The following is a 20,387-nucleotide window of genomic DNA, read 5'->3' on the forward strand; positions in this document are numbered from 1 at the left end:
CTCCAACACAAGCTTCATACAAGCAAATGTGAATTTAGTCAAGGTTCTCAATTCAAGGGCTAAAATGAACAGTTTTCTTCAGAGTGTCTTGTGCTCTCACAATGGCATTCCTTAGTTCTCAGACTTAATAAAAGGGATTTCTAAGAAGTCTTAACTTCAGCTACATGAACATTGTTGAATATCTCTAATCATGCCAGGCTCTAAAAAGGGGAGATAAAATACACATTCCAAAATTGTATAGTAGGACGGTAAGGTGAATTACAATCAGCAAACCAAAAAGTGCAAAATTCATATTATTAATTTTCCAGTAACCAAAACTTCTGATGGTCTGAAATACCAGTCTTTATATGTTAGGACAGACTCTTACCTACCTTCACTATCAAATATTGCAAGGTTTGGAATATGGTTTACCCACGAGAACAAGAAGCTACTGAAGCAGGATGCACAAATAAAAATTAAAAGCAGTTATCCTTGTAACAATTAAAATAAAGTGACAGACTTTATTGCTGGATTTAATGTTTTCAGTAATGACATAGGTAGTGAGATCAAGTGTATCCTCAGCAAGTTAGCTGACGACACCAACCTGAATGGTGCAGTTGATTTGTGTTAGGGAAGGAATGCAATCCTTGATAGATTTGAAAATGGAGGGCACTTGATAGACTTGAAGATTGGCCCATGTGAAACTCATGAAGCTCAACTAAACCAAATGCAAGTTTGTGCACCTGGTTTTTAGTGCCCCCCAGTATCAGTACAGACTGGGGGAGGAAGGAATTGAGAGCAGGCCTGCCAAGAAGAGCTTGGGGGTGCTGGTAGATGAGACCTGAATGCTTCAAGCTCTAGGGTCCCCAACACAAGAAAAACATGGTCCTGCTAGAGGGAGACTGGAGTAGGGCCATGGAAATAATCAGAGGGCTGGAGCACATCTCCACGAAGACAGGCTCAGAGAGTCAGTATTGTTCAGCCTGGGAAGAGAAAAAGCTTTAGGGAGACCTTATTGTGGCCTTTCAATACTTAAGAGAAGGCCTATAATAAAGATTTTTATTCTTTTTTCCCCCAAGGAAAAAAGAGCAAGAGATAATAATTCTAAAGTGAAACATGTTATATTTACATGTCCGCTCCTGGAAATGTTCAAGGTTATATTGTATGGGGGTTTTGGCAACCTGATCTAGTAAAAAAAGTCCATTCAAAGAAGAAGATTGATCTAATTGTTTTTTAAAGATCACTTGAAGCCCAAAATGCTATATGATTCTATGATTCTTTGATTTATAAAGGAAAAGATAATGTATTAGGGAGATGTGACTGAGGAGGACTTCAATCATTTAACCTACCTGTGAGAGGCTGGGGCTAAAGCAAAATGTTTAGGATTTCTTGTAATATGTTCCCTAATAAATACGCTGATTGAAGTAAAGAAAAAATTAGAGAAAATGTATGTAGAACTAATCTTTAATTATCTTAAATATACTGGAGATATTATCTAGGTGATAGTTCATCTGAGTTTGCAATGTCCTTCTAGGGTTTATCTCTTCATTGTATAGCAACCTCATATTTAGATTATTGTAGTCAACAATCTATAAGTCCTAGTTATGCTATAATTTAGCTATTTGAATCTACTTATCTTTCTATTTCTTTTCTTTCTATTTGAATAAGTCTCAACTCATGGACTGATACTGCAGCATATACAACATGTTCTAGAGAGGAGTACATAAATACATGAAATTTCAACAGGGAAATCACAGATCACAAATTATAGTCACTCTGCAGTCAAGTAAAAGCTTTGACTAATTTAAAGGTTGTATTCTTTGTTCTTCACTGAAAGAAGTACCTCTTTTCTGAAGAACACTCAAGAACTAAGATTGACTAAGGACTTGTTAAAGATAATGTGGTTACATGCTGCCATATGTAGAATTTATTTATGTATACATAAGTGCTTTCAAGAATCAGGGCTATTGGTTTGTTGCTTTGTGGCACCTATCACCTACACAGCCAGAGGTAATGTAAATTTGTGGTCATTGCTAAACTATCAAAATATTTTCCCATGCATGTCCAGTAAAAGAATCAGCTGAAAGCAAAATTGTCATGTGACATTGACATGATGATTACTGAAGATTTTAGCCTCTTTAGCAGTGTTTTGCTATTTTGCCATATTGTAATATAATGACTACTCTTAATTTTAAAATATGAATAAATCTTTGTAACAGTCTAATATAAATATGCATTATGTTTTAAATACTGTATCAACTACCACAATGATGTTTTAATGATAACTTCTTTGGATTGGGAGGATACTCTTCACAGTCATTACATTAAATAGATATATTACAGATAATTAGGCTACAACAATACTACTACAACTAAGACTTATTCATTGAAGTACCTTTATTTTTTATTTATCAAATGTGAAGCAAGGTTCTGTCTTCACAAAAGATGCTTTTGCTAATAAAGTTCTTTTTAATTTCTTTCCCATTGGAGATTTTATGTGGGCTATGATTGCTCTCCTGGTTCCTTCTCCTTTTACCTCTAAAACATTTAGATAATATAACAATAAGTGGAAGGTTATACTAATTTTGGGGGTTTTATTTTTCTTTCAGGTGCTGGATTAAATAATGGCCAGTGGCATTCTGTATCTCTCTCTATCAAAAGGAATCGTATCAGTTTAAGAGTGGACAATGATGTGACTTCATCTGCTCATGCCTTCATACCTCTGCAGATTTATTCAGATGTGTTCTACTTTGGAGGTGAAATATTGTTTGTTTATAATGGCAGTATCCAGCAGTTACACATCAATTTTTCCTGAAATATCTAATCAAATTAAAATAATTGTTTGTCTTGCTTCAAGTCTTCTTTGCCCAGCTTGGTTCAGGCACTGTTATGATGTTTTTAGTTTCAGTTTCCTTCAAAATTTACCGTGTTGGTAGAATGAAACACCACCCTGAATCCTTGATCACATTTTAGACTGTCATGACTTGTATCATGTTCTGGTAATTGAATATAGTCTGGCTAAAAATCAAACAGACATGCAAAGGTTTCTCTTGCTACAGACTTAATGTTCTGCAAAATGAACATTTTGGAGACACTTCCACTGGAATTACTTCAAGTTTTCACCTTAATTGTATGCTTACCTGTGTAAATACCCTCTTTGTGTGATACATAGACCTTTATTTTTTTTTTAACCACAGTGGTATAACTTATCTATATTTGAAGAATATAATTTGTGCCTAAAAACATATATATATATATATATATATATATATATATATATATATATATGTATGTCTTCATTTCTCTAGGAATATAAAGTCATCTATCATCAAGAGACTATGTCATTAGTAGCATATATTGTTACTGATAGAGTAGAACAATTTGTTCTGTTATTCATATAATTTTTTGGGAATGGAGTGCGTAATAGCAATGATAAATATTACCTGAGTATGTAATTAGCCTAATGCTTCCTCTCTTTTAAACATTAATAGTTGAATTATTAAGTTATTAATTATTTATTAATAATTCTCAAATTTCTGAGAAAACTGAGAACTGAGGAGCTGTATACAGAACACTAAATGAGTATGGACCCAGTCATTGTCCACAGATCACTTCCTCTGAAACAGTAAGTTTAAAATAAATTTCATGCTCACAGACATACTCTTATGCTACATGAGGATTCACATGAATTATCCCATCTGGCATCTACCCTATTCTACTAAAATTACCCCTTGACTTGACTAATAATCAACGAAATCAAAGAATGATGCAAATTATTAGTCTTGAATAACCCTTCTGTGTTGGTTCAGATTCCCAGATCTCTGATTAGGTTATTTTTATCATTGCAGGGTTGATGGCACAGATGAACAGTTTAGAAGGGATGTGGGCAGTTACAAAAAGCAGCATATTTAATTAAGTTGTACAAAGGCACTTCCATTTCTGTTCTGTGGTGTGGAGAGGACAAAATAATTCCAGGAACACTGGAAGTACCAATTGCATATCCACCCCCCAGGTTCTCTGATGTCAGCCTTATCGCTGAAATCTGCAGCTCATACGTCTCATACAAAGTTAGGGAATGCTAGAAGTGGGTTTCTGAGTTTAGAAAACTCTTTATTAAATTTTTATGTAATATACCACTGCCAAAATGCAGACAATGCATTTTTACTTTCTTTCCAAGTTTATAAAAATATTTGCTGTGTTTGTGCTGTTTGTTAAAGTATGAGTATCAGCCTTTCAGGGGATATGTCCTGGGGACATGGTGATTTGTTTACTTGTTTTAATGAATACAAATTAGGAAATGTGTATGCTTAACTAGGAAAATGTGTAATAAACATGAAAATATTTTAGTGTATGTCAGCACAATTTCTAGTCATGCCATCATCAAGGATCTATAACCACTCTCAGTTTTTGTAATAATAACTCACTGCAACAATAAGGGAAAATGAGATCATTTAATATTGCAATAAGCACATAATATAAATTTAATTATTAAATGATTTCTTCTTATCTTTAATATCCAGTGTACAATTGTAAGGAATTACAATTTAATTAATAGTATTTGTTGATGTTAATGGTATTTGTCTCTCCTCAACAGAAGACAATTTTTGAAAAAGAAGCACAAATAAAAACATCTGAGACACCATTTTGTAAAATAGCTATGTCTAAAAATTATAAACTTTTCCTGCTTTCTCTGGCCTTTACTTTTTTTCCACTTATTTATTTATTTAATTGAATACTTCATTTTCAAATGAGCATCATATTTTTCACCTGAAATTACAGAATTTATGTTACAGTTCAACTCTAGAATGTTGTAAAGCATGTGGTTAGACCTGTAATTGATTTGTCAAATTGTGTGTGGTGCTGAAAACTTTCTATGCTTCTTTTTTGACTTTTGCAAGTTCTCATATATGTTCTTAACGCAACACAGAGTAGATAATTAACATTTGCCTTTAGAAACATGATAACATGTTTCTAAACATAACATGATAACAATTTTGAACAGTTTGGTTCCTGAACAGTTACACACACTGAAAGTCTATTAACTCGTTATATTTCAGTTTTAATTCATTTTCTGTTCTATATTTCTCAAAAATATATCTATACTATTTATGTTGTTGCACAGTCATTTGAATATATTTAGTAGTTTCCACTGTCGTTTTGCTTTCCTGTATCGTAAGTTTCTCCACTGTCTTTACAGGACTTCAAAAGTACCCATTAGCTCTCTGGAACAAAAAAGTGTCTTAAAACTCACTGCTTCCTAACATCCTGAAACAAGAAGGTCTTCAAATGCTTTGAACCAGAATGCAGTATTGTTTGACTAAGATCAAAGGATGACCCTTGTGCACCATTGCAGAAACAATAATATCCCTTGGAAGAAAGACAAATAAAAACCATTTAAGCATTGTAGTGCAGGGTTTAGATGCCACTGGGAAAAACTGCTCAGTGAACATGTTTTAAATCAAATCAGGATAAAAGCAATTAATTTATTTACTACAAATGTTTAATTATTTGGCAATCAGTGAATAAGGCATTTCAGGATCAGTAAGACAATAGATAAAGCACAATATTAGATTCTTACAGTGTGGATATCCAAATGGTATGTAGTCTAAGCTTCTGTTCTAAACAAGTCTGGTTAGATCAAGATGTACAGGGATGTGACCACTCAAGGCCTTTTACAGTTACAAAGATGGAAATCTTATAACTTCTTGGGGCAAACTGTTCTTATATTGACCACTGTCACAGTAAAAACACTTGTTGCTTGCATCTTATGCCTTATGATCCAAATTTTCAGGTTTTTCTTTTATCCTTTGCCCCTTGTCCTGTCATCATTCACTGCTGGAAGTAGTCTTACTCCATCTTCTCTATGCAGTGTTATCAGATATCTTTATCTTGTCTTCTTTAGACTGAGTAGGCCTAGATCTCTCAGCCTCTTCTTATAACTGCATTCAGCTTCCTCTGGCCTCACTCTAGGATGCTGATGTTCTTCCTGTACTGGGGAGCCCAGAGCAGCAGCACTCCCTATATGGCCTCACTAGTGCCATGTAGCAGGATGAACCACTTTCCAAGACTTGCTGACTATGCTCTTGATAATACATCCCAGAATGTCATTGGCCTTCAATGGTGCAAGAGTACTTCCCCAACTCATATTCCAATTGATGGTCACTAGGATCTCAGGCCAGTCTCTGGACAGTTATCCTCCAGTTCGGATTGTTGCATGGACTTGTTCCATCTCAGATTAAAAATCTTCATCTTGTTCTTAATTGATTTCACGGCATTCCTGTCCAGGCCCCTTTGATTTGCAGCCCTGCTCTGCAACATTTTGTCCCTACCCCTGGTTTGGTATCAGTTGCAGGCTTGCTGAAAGTGCATGGTGTCTCATCATCCAGGTCACTTAATCAAGACATTTTAGATGTCATTACTGATCTCTGAATAATCTTCTGCTCAATGTTCATCAGCTGCAATTTGCAGCATCAACTGCCTGCTTATCCCACCCACATATATATTGGTGAATCTAGTGATAGGGAGACCTTAGAAAACCATCAAGTCTTTGCTGAAGTCATGGTATGCAATGTTCTGTGCTCTCCCTTTATCTATACTGCTCATCACTTCAGCGAAAACAACAAAGTCAGGCGTGATTTAACCTTGAAGCTAAAGTTAGCTAAAGTTAGCTTCTTGTCCTTAGCATGTTTGGAAATGGCTTTAAGAAGTTTCGCTTTGTGAGTTTGCCAGGCAGTGAAATAACTACTGCCCTAGACTAACTGCCCTCTTGTTTCTTGAAGATGGGTGTAACATCTGCCTTTTCCAATTATCAAGAGGTTTAGCATATTACCAAGACCCTTTGAAGATTAAAATGTTAATGAATTCACAATGACAATGGCAATTGTTAAAATGGCATTGACCAGCTCCTGCAGCACCCTCAGGTGCTCCTTGGGCTCATTGTTCCTTTACTATGGGTATTACATTATTTTTTCATACTCTGCTAGGATATGGGAATGTGAAGAATTAGTTGTACTAGTGAAGAAAGAGATCTTGAAGAAAGCAAGTCTGGCTTCTCCAGACCCTTGTCACTAAGTCCCTTGCCCCATAGAATATATGTATAATATCCATAATCTCTTTAGCCTTCCTTTTCTTACTGTTTACCTACAGAAACCTTTCTGTTGCACTTCAGCTTCCTTGGCAAGTTTTATCTCCTCTTGGTTTCCTAACTGAATTCCTAGATGTGTAGGTAATGTCTTTGCATTCCTCTCTATCCTGCATGTCCCTGCTACCACATTTTGTGTGCCTTTTTGTGTGTTTTTACTTACCCAGGAGCTCCGTGTTTATGTTTGCAGGCCTTGTGCCATGCTTAATTATTTCAATATTCCTATGGACTTCTCTATTGCTATTAACTTCTCTTTTGCTCTGAAGAGTTTTTTGTTGAAAGCTATCCAGCCCTTTTGCTCTCCAAGGCATCCTCATATCCTAATGGTATCCTCAAAATTAGATCCTGAACTGAAAAATTTTGGCTCTTCTGAACTCTGTAGAGTTATAATTCTGGGGTTTTATTTCTTTCTTCTCTGTGGCTCATAAACTTCACAGCTTCGTCTTCACATTTGCTGTAACCAAGACTGTCCTTGATCTTTACATTTTCAACTGTTTCTTCCTTGTCTGTGAGTCAGGTTCAATGCAGCATCTCTCCTAGTTCTCACTGATGGTCTGCAACAAGAAGTTTCAATACTTTACAAAATCTTCTTAACAGCTGATACAGTAAAATCACTGTTATTAGTAACTGATTTTTTTTTCTTATTTGATTTCAATTGTGATTTAAAACTTCTTCAAATCATCTGACCTTGTATTGTAACCAAACATACTAGGAATATGGTCTCCCAGTCAACCTCTTCCTACCTTGATTCCACTCATTGCTTTGGAGCTTTTGTTGAGGTTATCCTTTAACAAAATTTTTAGTGATGTTTTGCATACAGTAAGACTGCAGAGACGTATTTCTTTTCGGTCATACAGCCATGGTTTATCAGAAGTCCTCCAACCACGAAGTTTAAACTATGTGAGGTTTTAAAAGTTCAATTTATTTTTTGGAATATATAATTTTTTCAATAAAACATTTATTTTCAGCTCCAGTTTTTATTCTTTTTTCAGGCTGTCCTAGCAATGGAAACACTTCTGAATGTAATACCTCATCTGGTGGTTTTCAAGGATGCATGCGACTTATTTCCATTGGTAACAAAGCAGTGGATATGATCTCTATTCAGCAAAACGGTTTTGGCAATTTCAGTGATCTTCAGATAGATTTATGTGGCATTACAGACAGGTGAGAAAATAATGTTTACTCATTAATTTATTTATGTCGATGTTCTAATAGTGACTTGATGACAAAGAACAGATCACTTACAAAATGACGTGCTGTTTCTTTTGTAAGAATTCAGAAGTCCAGAACAAATGCAAAATATGTAGCATGAAGCAAATAGACTTCCTTTTACTGCAAATAAAATTAACTTTGACTAATATTATTTTATGTTTCTGAAAAATTTTAAATGTCTTATTTTCTTTTCAAGTAACCTGCAGAAACAAATCCGCTCCTGCAACCTGTAGTCCCATCCACCCTTTAAAATACAGTTTTTTACAAGTTACTGCAGTTTTCTATATTCTACCTCTCTAGAAACACAGTAGGTAGTATCCATCACAGTGAGTGAGCAGTCATCTTTTAGACCATGGTCAGAACTAATCTCATAACTTGCATTTAGTGTCTATCTAAAACAATGGCCAGTTGTAGTGTCCCTCCCTAGGAGGAAAGACTGTATATATTCCCACATAAATGCTTGATGGAAGGACATTCCTGGATTTCAGTGTAGTGAAAGCAGAGGGGTTTGCAGAACAACACAGATTGCTGAGATGAGAGAGAGCAAATGCACAAAAAGTCACTGGAAGGAGAAGTTCTATTCTGTAGACTCCAGAGAATGCAGTCAGGGACAGCTATGCTATCTTTAATCCAGAAGTGTTTTACTTGAATCTGGGTGAAAGGCTATACTGAAAGGACACAGCAGGCCGAGGGGAATGATGTGCTTTTGAATAATTCTCTCCTCCTTTCTATACTTCTAGTCCTCATAAAATGCTTTTTGATTTCAAAAAGTCTGTCTTTTGAATGATAAGATTTTTCAAAAATTATTTCTTTTTGGGAAAACACTGTAGGCAGAGATCTGCTTCAAGACAATATCCACTTTCAGGGTCAGTCACACAGGTCTACTTCTCTCACCTGCTATCCATTCCGAGAAATAACACAATGTACAGCTATGCAAGTTCTTATTTTGGAAACACTCACTACTCCTTGTAGCTGAAAGATGAAAAAAATACTAGCTATTTGCCTAATTCTTCATAAAAGTTAAGGAGAGAAATGTCCAAGGCAAGGATGAAGGTTCTGCCAAAAATATGATTCTTTCAATTGTGTTTATAGTGCGTATTCTCACTAATTTCTACACCTGTCATACATTAAAAACATATGCAGTTCATATATACATATACATATACATGTACATGTACATGTACATGTACATGTACATGTACATATACATATACATACATACATACACACACATATATATATGTGTGTGTGTGTATATATATATATATATATATATATATATATGATTGTGCTAATTTATCTCTTACTGAGGTAATCCTTACTTTGCAGTAGGCACTAAATGTGATAGACATGGGCCAAACCACAGCTTGGCCTCAGTCAAAACTTTACTGTGTGGCTTACTAGGGACTCTTGGGAATGCCACATACAAAAATGTTTCTTTTTTTCCTCTTTCATACTATTGCCTTTGACTTTTCTCATTTTTCAGTCATAACTGTCTCCTTCCTCTCCTCTTTGAAGGACCTCATGGCACTTCCTTCCAGCTTCTAAAGCACTGCATCTCTGCTGGTTTTTGACCTCTGGAGCTGAACTTGATTCTATTTCATTGCTTTCTTTCTTGCTTGTATAAAGAGAAAAATCAGGAAGAGAATCAGGTCAAAAGAATCTAATGTGGGAATATGCATATTCCTTAGTCAAACACATCAAAGGCTATCTAAGCAAGATTATGAATGAAAAATATCACCTGATTGCCTCAATTTCTGTCTGATTTACCATGAGTTTTCCAATGCTCACAGTAACTGTGGACATCCTAAAATGCTTATCCCTGAGTTTCAGTTTAGAAGTCATCTCCTCCTCCATGAATTTATGTAGTGATTCCAGCAATTTTCAGTTTTGTATGACCATAAGATGAAAGTTTGTACATGTAGGTTGTAAAATGATGGTAAGAGGATAAATAAACAATACATGATGCTTAAAGCAACTATGTAAATCTCAATATATAGAAATCCAGCATTATTTACAGTATACGAGTCTCAGAACACTTTACTCTTACTGCTTTCTCACACTTTATTGACTTGACCTTATATGACTTTCATACTTCATCAAAATTATGTGTGTTTTCTCAAGATAAGTGATACAAAAGGAAAAGAACATCTTTATGGGAGATTTTTGGTTGGTTGGTTTTGTTTTCTCTAATATTTGCTAGTGTAAATTTATGTCTCTTCTTCTATCTTGACCATTGTATCTTTCTTGCATTGGCACTGCCAGATTTAGTTTTCAATTCCAAGCATGCTTACCATATGTCTTCCTAATTTATCAAAATAGAAGTTTAATTGTCCTATTTTTATAAATTTCATTACCCTCATTATATCTTTTTTTAAAGTAGACTGCTTTTAAAAAGCCTCTGATTTTGTGCTGTCTTGCTTCTGGGACTGTTTCTTTCCCCTTTCCTCACACAGTCTCATTTAATTCAATATCTGCAGCTCATCATTTGGAACAAGCTTCATGTCTCTCTTTATCAAACTAATTCTACATTTCACAATAAATACCAGGTGCTTTATATTTGGCAAAATTAAAACTGCTTACATGTTTTAAACAATTTTAATAGGTAGCTTGTATCGTGCTGTGCACCATATTGTTTGAGGAAAAAAGCTTTCTTCCTACCATGATTTATAAATGTCTTTGAATGCCCTAAGCTAATGAGCATTTTTGCCTTTGTGTTCCTCATAGTAAATATCTCCATACAGGTGAGCAAACTAATCCCTTCTTTGTCTTGGAGTCTCTATGTGAGTCTTTACATCTTCAGTTCCAAATTGTGAAGCATGGCCCAAATTTAGAAGTTATTGATGGCTTTTTTACTAGAAGTGATTGACACCAAAATGTAGTAGTTTTATAGTATGTTTTACACATATAAAGTGCATCAAAGCAAATAAAATTTACTCTTTGCATAGCAACCTGGATTTACATGTAATAGTAAATAAACTGAAAACAGTTCTATTTAATCCATTCTTTACCTCATGTATACACATTTAACATATGAAGAGAGTTCTTTATGAGATTTACAGTCTTCATGGAGAGATGATTAGTCAATATTTCATTTTTCTGAATTTAAATTAACTTTTTATTCATTTTATACAAACAAATACCACACCATTTTCCTATTTTCAGTTTTCTCAGTCTGATAAACTTTCTAATTCCTTATCCTAGTATTAAATTGTTTTGACTGCTTGCAGTCATCAGTCTTACCATGATCCTCCATTTAGCCATTTCATTACATATCTTTATATTGTTCTATTGCTCATATATCTCTTTTGCATGCAAACAATTCCCTTCCTCCTTAATGTCTTTTCTCTCAGCTCCTTTATCAATATATATTGGTTTAATAACTCCTAATTAGATATAAACCATTCACAAAACCACTTTAAAGGACACAGTGTCATTTAAGTACCTTACAATGTTAGCATATTAAGTCTCTGAGGAAAGAGTAACAGATGAGCTCTCCTAATTACATTGAGCCCTACACAGAAACATACAATTTCCTACCAGGACCTCTTGCCTTTTTATCCTGGCAACAGCATAGGAAAAAAGGATTGAATGGCTTTATATCGTTAAAAAGAAAAGCCAGAAATAAAAATGATGTTTTTTACTTAGTTCTGGAATAATTTTTCTTCTCTTTTTTTTTTTTTTTTTTTTTTTTTTTAAATAAACTGAAGAATGAAGAAATAATAGGCATTAAAAATGCAGCATTTATTTGCTTTCTTTTAAAGGATCTTTTAGCCATAGTTTAGAACCATGATAACGAAATAGTACACAAAATATGTGTCTAGCCGAAAATTGACACAGAAAGTTATTGTTTTTCCCTTGCTTTATCACAACTATATTCATATTCTGGATCAATATTCTCCTCTCAATATTAGTTTATAGTTATCCATAGGCTGCTGCCTTGGCCTAAAATATGATATCATTTGCAGAAGACATACACTTAAAAACATATTATCAAGAAATATGTGGTAAATGTTTAATCAACTGTTGCTTTTCTGGTTTTAGCAGCCACAGTGATGAATCCAAAAATTAATTTTTATAGATGAAGTATTAGAAATACTGTTTCAAATATGAGAACTATTTTTGACAAGATTTACTTGTTCAAAGAAAGCTGTGTTCTAAATCTTGCTTTGGGGTGGGTCACAGAATATAATGTAGTTATACATTTACTTTGATGTAGCTAGTGGCTACTTTCTCTTATACATTCTCAAGCAGAGGAGAGAAGTTAATGTTAAAAGATTTTAATTTAATGTTAAAAGATTTAAATTATACTCTTGTTTTCACTTTCATTAAGGTTGGCTCATATGTAATCAATTTCATTAAAGCTTTTCATCTTGTGAACAATACTGGGAAGATTAATTAGTAAGGACAGGGAGTCAATACAAGTAAAGACCTTGTAAAACACAATTTTTTGATAATGTCTTTATCAGAAAGGCATAAGACTCAATATATGACTTAAATAAAAACAGAACAGCTGTCAGTGAATGCACTGAAGGTCTTGAATGGCAGTTTTGTTAGAGAGTTATATTTATAATAACTGATAATTAGTTATACACATAGAAAGTAAAACAGAGCATTTACCTAAGAAATGTTAGTATGTATATTTATATAATTCTGTCAAAGTATTTAGAATGAAAATAATTGTAAGCCTGGTGCCTAGATTTTATCTTCAGGTTCCAAGCCAGAATTCATTGAGACATATATCATCTGTTGACTGGTCTTAGGCATACATTTTGTGAGTGAGAGAATAGATACAAGATCAGCTCTTTCACTGCCAAAAAATGTCACAGATTTCCTTGAAATTGGGTGACATCTATCAGTTTACTTACTTTACCTATACTTCACCTCCTACTTCTTTTTTTAATTCCTTTCTGTGAAAACCACTTATTCTTGTTTATAAACATGAAAGATAAAATTCTTTGAGTGCCATGAACAGTGAATGTGCAAAGACTCTGAATTATTCATAGGGCAGATGTGTGAAATGCTGGACTTTCTGCAATCCTAATTTAATATTCTCCTACTGTTTCTTGAATGAATTATAAGGTATTTTAAGATCCTGTGAGTGTTAGTGGGCATGTGGTTTATGTTAGTGGTTTTTTTCCTGTGACTAATGTCCACTGTAAAGTCATTTTTTATTTTCTGAGCTCTATCATACACTGAGTGCAGTTAGATTATTAACTAATTTCTAAGGTGAAAAACTAGTTAATAATTGGTTGAAGCGTGCCAATATATTTCAATATATTTTCAGCTGAATTTATAAAAAAATGGAATTTCTTTTTTTTTTGGTCTCACAATTATTTTATACTTTAGTATAGTGTTGCAGTCTTTAAGAAGTTACAGGTAAATTATTTTTTCAGTCAACCATTGTATACCTAGAAGAAATTAATCAAAACTCTTCAGGATCTTAGTCATATTACCAGAGTGGAAACTGGAACTGGTCCGTTGTGTTGGAAATGGCATATTGAATTATTTCTAGCATAGGAAGTAAACATAATTTTGGAATTAGAAATAGATGTCAGGTGCTGTGGTCAGATTTATTTGTTAGGTGATTTTTTAATTATTATTTTACAAGAACAGAAAGAAGTCTGCTGTAATGTTGCTTTGTTTTGATACATGTTGTTGAAGAAATCCCAGTCATTGCAAAACTTGCCATTGAATTATTAACACATAAACCTTTCCTTGATTTATTAGTCCATACTGAATTGCAGCTAGTTGAACACTAATAACGGTTCTGCATCTTACACTTTATTTCTGTTCTCAAAAGCATATTAATAATATAATATTAATCCATAATTAGGATATTTTTATAAGCAAAAGGAATACCAGGGAATAAATTCTCTTAGTTTTCTTTTACTTGCATTGACATCTTTACCAATGACCTTGATGACTTTCTTCACATTATAGTTCGTTTCCAGGATTTTGCTTTTCTTGCTAAGTACAAGTGGCATTTAAGTGAGGGGAAAAAAGAGTGAAAATGCAAACTGGTTTTTGTTTTAGGTGTTTGCCTAATTACTGTGAACATGGTGGTGAGTGCTCACAGTCCTGGAACAGTTTCCACTGCAACTGTGCCAATACTGGTTACAGGGGAGCTACTTGTCACTATCGTAAGTCTAAGATGTTTTCTGATTTCTGACTATGCTTTTCCTTCTGACTGAATTTCTTCACCACAAAACAAAATTTTAAAAAAAGAGACTAAACCAAAAAACATTTGAACTTATCATTCATAAAATATTTTAAGTCATAAAAATAACCATAATTTCGTTTGAGGAAAGGCCTTGGGAACTCGAAATATGTAACAAAAAAAAATTAAAAATTTAAGTGTTTTTCTTTCACAGTTTTTGTATTTTATGTGTGGTTTTACTATGTAATACTCTCTGTCATCCATATAATTCCACTTTCTGAAGCAATGTATCTTTTAGAAATATGGTAAATTCATCTTTATTCATCACAACAACTAATATTTATTATTTCTGAACCAGTGAGACTACATGCATGTCCAAAGATAATCCTGTGCTAAACCTCAAGCACATCTTTATGTAGTTTGCTGGATCAGAAAGTAGATTAGGAGAAAAGAAAATAAACACATTTTGAAAACCTAATTGAATGTAACTTAGGTAATTTCACAGGAGATGCTTTACTTTGGTACTGCTTTCGGCATGTTCTGAGAAAAAGATAAAAGAAGTATTCTGGCTTTCACTACCTACCTCTTAAGTAAAAACCCATATAAGTTTACTTTGTTTTTTATACAAAGATTTCCCTAATCATCAGATAAATAATTCTGTACTTATATATTGTCTATATAAAATCCACACAATCCTTTATGGCAGCTTTCACAGAAAGAATATATGTCTACCCAAATGGGATTTTTTGAGAAATCACTGATTTTAAAAAACTGCCTATTTAAGTCTTGATCATACAAAGTCAACAACAGTCATAAATAACAGTGTTAAGAAAAACTATGTAACATAGGAAATATGCCAATAGTAAAGATTTTGAATAGCATGGTATGTCACATTAAACTCTGATGAGCCCAGAGTGAAGATGAAGGTGATTTGACTCATTGCAATTTGAAAAGTCACAAATTGGATCATCTCGTGATGTGTATGACGACAGATGTGGGCTAAGGTTTCCTGATGATTAGGACTCAATGAGAAGTGTAATAATATGAGTTACAATTGTTTTTTATTGTCAGAAATAATAATGAATAATCAAACTTTTGTCATTTCTAAATTTAGCTAAGAGTACTTATTCTAAGGAACAATAAAATTGCATTTTAAAATTGCATAAATTGTTTATTATGAATAATTGCTAGGGTAAGTAAAATGAAGGGTTTGGCTTTTTTCTAGCTGTTGCAATGTAATGTTAGTAACCATCAGGCAAAAAAATAGAAAGATAACACTCTTAAAATACTAGCTTATTTAAAAATGTTGTATAGCACTCATAACTACTTTTCATTATTAATCTGGCAGCTCATTCTTTTTGGCAGAATTTTTTTAAGCTTTGATAAATGATAGGTTACAGTTTAATTTTGAAATGAAATATCAATTTTTACATTATGACTGCTCAAAAGAAATAAAATGGTTAAAGGAGAATTTAGATTAATATGTCCAGCTGTGACATTATCATTATGTTTCCTGAGATACAGTTACAGAAGTGGACTCATATATCCTTTTTTTTCTCACATATTTGATATATAAGAGGTATTAGAGATTTATTTTTTTTTAAGACCTAGATTGAGATAAAATATACATGACAAGGAACCAGGGAGCTGTCTTTTTTTTTTAATATTATTTTTTTTGCTTATTAATTATTTTATTGAAATCTGTGACAAGTCACATTTCCGTTTAAAATGGGAAAAAATGAGAAGTGTGAAGGCCGAAAAATGCTTATCTTCTGCTTTACGTTACAACAACAGCAGCAACAAAAATCTGATTTGGTTGAGGCAGTTAGTGAGGGTTTCCTCAAAACCTGATTACCAGGGTCTAAGTAATAACCTTGGCATTCTAGCATTATTCAGCAATTTTGCAACCATTTACTCACTCATATTTCATGTGTTCATTCCAGAAGTTTTGAGCTGGAAGTATAGAATAAAGTGCTTAAAAATGCACCTTATGATCTCCATGATAAACCAAATATGCTTAACAATTTCTAATAAAGGCACAATTTTGATGGCATGAATTTTTCTTCATTCTTTAGCAGAGATAGTACACATCCAACTTCTTTTCCCAATGTCAAGGGTCATGCGCATTTTTTTTTAATTCCCTGAATAAAATGTAAAATCATGCCATGGCGTTTGTGATGAAATGTGTTCTTTTGCAGCCATCTATGAGCAATCATGTGAAGCCTATAAGCACAGAGGGAACACTTCAGGCTTTTACAATATTGATTCAGATGGAAGTGGCCCCTTGGGACCATTTCTTGTATACTGCAATATGACAGGTGAGGTGATAAACTTCCTTAACTTACAGCTGTGACTGTATGCATGCTCATTACATTGAAAAATTAGTTACCAAGTGAGAAGTCTCTGCAGTTTATGAATTTAATGTAAACATGCATAACAAAAGGAAGGTGACCCTTTAGCTCAGGATATTGGGCAAATAATTAGGCATAAAAATTAGAATTATAACAGGATTCAGGCTGTGAAGCTAATACAGCACTCCTGTTTTGCTTTGCATAAATGGGGTATGTGTTCCATATGTTGACAACATCATACTAGTTCATTTTGGGGAGCAGCTTTCTTTTTATTGAAGTTGCAGCCTCTCAAGGATACTTAAGAAAATGAGAAATAAGTTGTTTTATGAGAAATTTGCTGACTTTTCCCAATAGCCTTCTGAAAAATTTGAATTTAGATCTGGCCTTTGTTGGAAGGAATATAGATATTAAACTTCATCTTTCAAACTACATGGTGATCATTCAGAGAATACAAATACAACCAGTCCATCCAACTTGCAGCCTCACCTTTGGACACCCTGTTTCCCTTCTGCAGCCAGTTCTTTGAATCTGATCACATAGGTAACTGGAAGTTTTAGCTGTCAGTTTGTTTTCAGTCTGCTTTTTAACAAAGCAGTTGATTCTATCTCTTTAATGTGTATGGTATATTGGTATTTTAACTAAGCTTAAATTTAAGTGGCTTTTTGGAATTTATTATTGCTGGATTTGTGGCTGTCTTCTTTACTTAGCCCCTTTAATATGAATTGCTTTCCAGCAAAAATAATGGGAATATTTTATTTTTTTATTTGACAAAAATTTAGTTTTACAGTTATAACTGTTTAAAAGAATACATGAGTAATCTAGATTTGAACTGGGTAGGGCTTGTTATTCCCTAAGTGTTAAGAACTTGACTCAGAAACCTTATAGTAAGATTCTGATATCGACTTGAGCAATTTACCTAGTCTTACCATGTCAGCTCCTGACTTTGACTTCTACAGTGAATTGTGCTTTCTCACAATAAGAACACTTCAGATTGGCATGGGCTCTTAAAAAGAAATATTCTAGTGTCCTGTGAGACTAAAAAGACCAAAGAATCATGGCAGAAAGATGACAATTTTTCTAAGTGGGTATAACTCTCCAAGGTACTGTGTAGTGTCTGATTTATCCTTGTGTGTCCATGAACAGCTGTTCCTGTTTTCCTCAGTCACTCCTTATTCACCACATTAAGCAAACATCATTGATCAGTTCCTCATCTCAAGATGCATTCTGACAGGATGAATCTTCTATATTTGTTTTGTTCCCAGTTTCCTCATGACTGGTATTCCCTTTTCCCATCAGAGGCAGGGAAGGCAGATGCCCACATTTCCTACTGCACTGCCTTGTCTTTGACATTCATGGGGCTCTATTTCAGGCAGCTGGGAGGGAGGTGCCATTCCCTGATTTTATTCTTGGAGCTCAGTTTCAGAATCAAAAGCCTACGTTCCACACTTAATTGCTGTCAACAACACACTGTCAATTAAGATGCTAAAAACTTTGCAGTTTTCTGTTTTTTGTTTTTTGGGTGGTTTTTTTTTGTTGTTTTTTTTTGTGGTTTTTGGGGTTTTTTTGTTTGGTTGGGGTTTTTTTTGTAATTTTGGGAATGTGACCTTGAGTTGAATATCGAAACTGCTTGTCTTCATTTTTATGTTCCGTGTAATGTAGAGATGTATTTGTGTCTGTATGTATGTCCATCTACCAAAAAAACTCCACAACCATAGAAAACAACACCCAGAACAAATAAAGGAACCAAAATTTAAATTCATATTTCCAGCTATCTGGTTTTTGATACTCTAATTACATTCTTAATAAAATTATATAATTAGATGAAATATATTTAATTTTATTTTTGTGACTAGTTCTTATCTCTAAATGACCATAGTTCTTTCTTCTTTATAGATATTATATAATATCTGCCATGTGCAGCCTATAGACAGCTGATGAAATAAAACACAGGTCTAGTTAGAATACTACTATTACAGTGTCTGAAATATTATATCAATACTAAAATTTAGAAAAAAATAATAATTCTTACAATTTTTCAAATTACTCTGGCCAAGAAGATACATGAATACGATGACCATGAATCTAAAATTGACTGTCCCAGATGGACTTTAATGGAAGCCTTCTTGCACCTACCTTGAGAGGGGTTTTGGTCAGGAAAGTGAGGCTTACAGATTTTGAAAGTGGGAGCTAAAACAGAATAAGCTCATTTTTTTCCTATTCACAGGTGAAGGGGCTTGACAGAAATACAAAACAGAAGAATGATATGAGCCTTCATCATGAATACTATTTAATTTTAGGTGGCAGTAGTAATTAACCTTCATATAATCTTAGTTTTATAGTTAGCACAGTAAACGCAAGAACTTCTGCTTCTTTGTATCATACAAAAGACCTGTAGGCCGTTTTCTCATACAGAATAAATTAATTCAAGATATAAGGATGTATGTAATGTAGGTAGATTCTAGGATAGAATTAGTGTTTAAATGCATTATTTAAGCCTGGAGAAAGTCACAATAGTAAGTGTTTTTTCCTTCTAATCTTTCATAGCAATTTACCAAGTAAATAATATTTTATTTCTGATACAAATATTTGGGTGTCATCACATATTCTTTCCTTATTCAATAATCATAACTAGCTGAATACCTGTTACAGTCATGGTACAATGATCTATCTATGAATAGAAAAAATGAGTAATTGTTTCATTTTTGCTCAATGATTTATGTTTCTTTCATGGGCCCCAAAGAGCTCTCTGTGATCAAAGAAGTTATCTTGAAGTTTAGCTGATATCATGCTATATGCTCTTTCCATTACTAACTTCTGCAGCTTTCTCATTCCTTATTACTTTTCACATGTGTTTTGAAAGATGCTACGTGGACAATTATACAGCATAACAGCACCAACCTAACCAGAGTTAAAAGTGCTAATCGAGAGAACCCACACACTGTGTTTTTCAAGTATTCTGCCAGCCTAGACCAGCTTCAGGCTACAATAAACCTTGCAGATCACTGTGAACAAGAGCTTGCTTACTACTGCAAAAAATCAAGGCTTTTAGATAAGTCAGGTAAGTAAAGCAGTCAAACCTTATTATGTTGCATCGTGCCTTTATTTTTACTGGTTACTAAAATTTTGTATTTCTAACAAGGCTACGGCATTTTGCTACTACAGTGTTTGAACTACTTCAAATATTGAGTTCTCAGATTTCTGTAAGTTACCAAGAGATATTTGAACCAGGAAAATTCAAATGTCGATGTATAATGACTATCTTTCAGATAATTAAATTCTCAAGTTAATTTCTCTCATAAGACGTTTAAATTAACAGAGATTGTTATTAACAGATCCTCTCTTGTTTGGTATTCCAAGTTTTTTTTAATTTTAATGAAGGAATTAAATTATTACTGAGAAAATACCTTCTTAAAAGAACAGAAATTAGTGTGTAGATACCAGGAGAAGTTAATGTGTGCACTTAATGTGCTTATTGTGAGTGCTTGACAAAACACATCAATAACATTGAATTTCCAATGTCAAATATAAACATTCTTTAAAAGCT

General features: G+C 33.6%; 1 protein-coding gene across 23 annotated transcripts in view; it reads left to right on the forward strand.

The window, feature by feature from the left end:
- LOC111941807 (contactin-associated protein-like 4) overlaps positions 1–20,387 on the forward strand; it is a 207,361-nt gene that overhangs the window by 144,062 nt on the left and 42,912 nt on the right. For all 23 annotated transcript variants that reach the window (XM_086866886.1, XM_086866887.1, XM_086866901.1 and 20 more), the window contains 5 exons: positions 2,589–2,735; positions 8,113–8,284; positions 14,369–14,475; positions 16,691–16,810; positions 19,704–19,901. In XM_086866886.1, coding sequence (XP_086723012.1) covers positions 2,589–2,735; positions 8,113–8,284; positions 14,369–14,475; positions 16,691–16,810; positions 19,704–19,901 — 744 coding nt within the window. The remainder of the gene's footprint in view (positions 1–2,588; positions 2,736–8,112; positions 8,285–14,368; positions 14,476–16,690; positions 16,811–19,703; positions 19,902–20,387) is intronic.

The sequence above is a fragment of the Cyanistes caeruleus genome, chromosome Z (assembly GCF_971803275.1).
Source record: "Cyanistes caeruleus chromosome Z, bCyaCae1.hap1.1, whole genome shotgun sequence".
NCBI classification, from domain to species: domain Eukaryota; kingdom Metazoa; phylum Chordata; class Aves; order Passeriformes; family Paridae; genus Cyanistes; species Cyanistes caeruleus.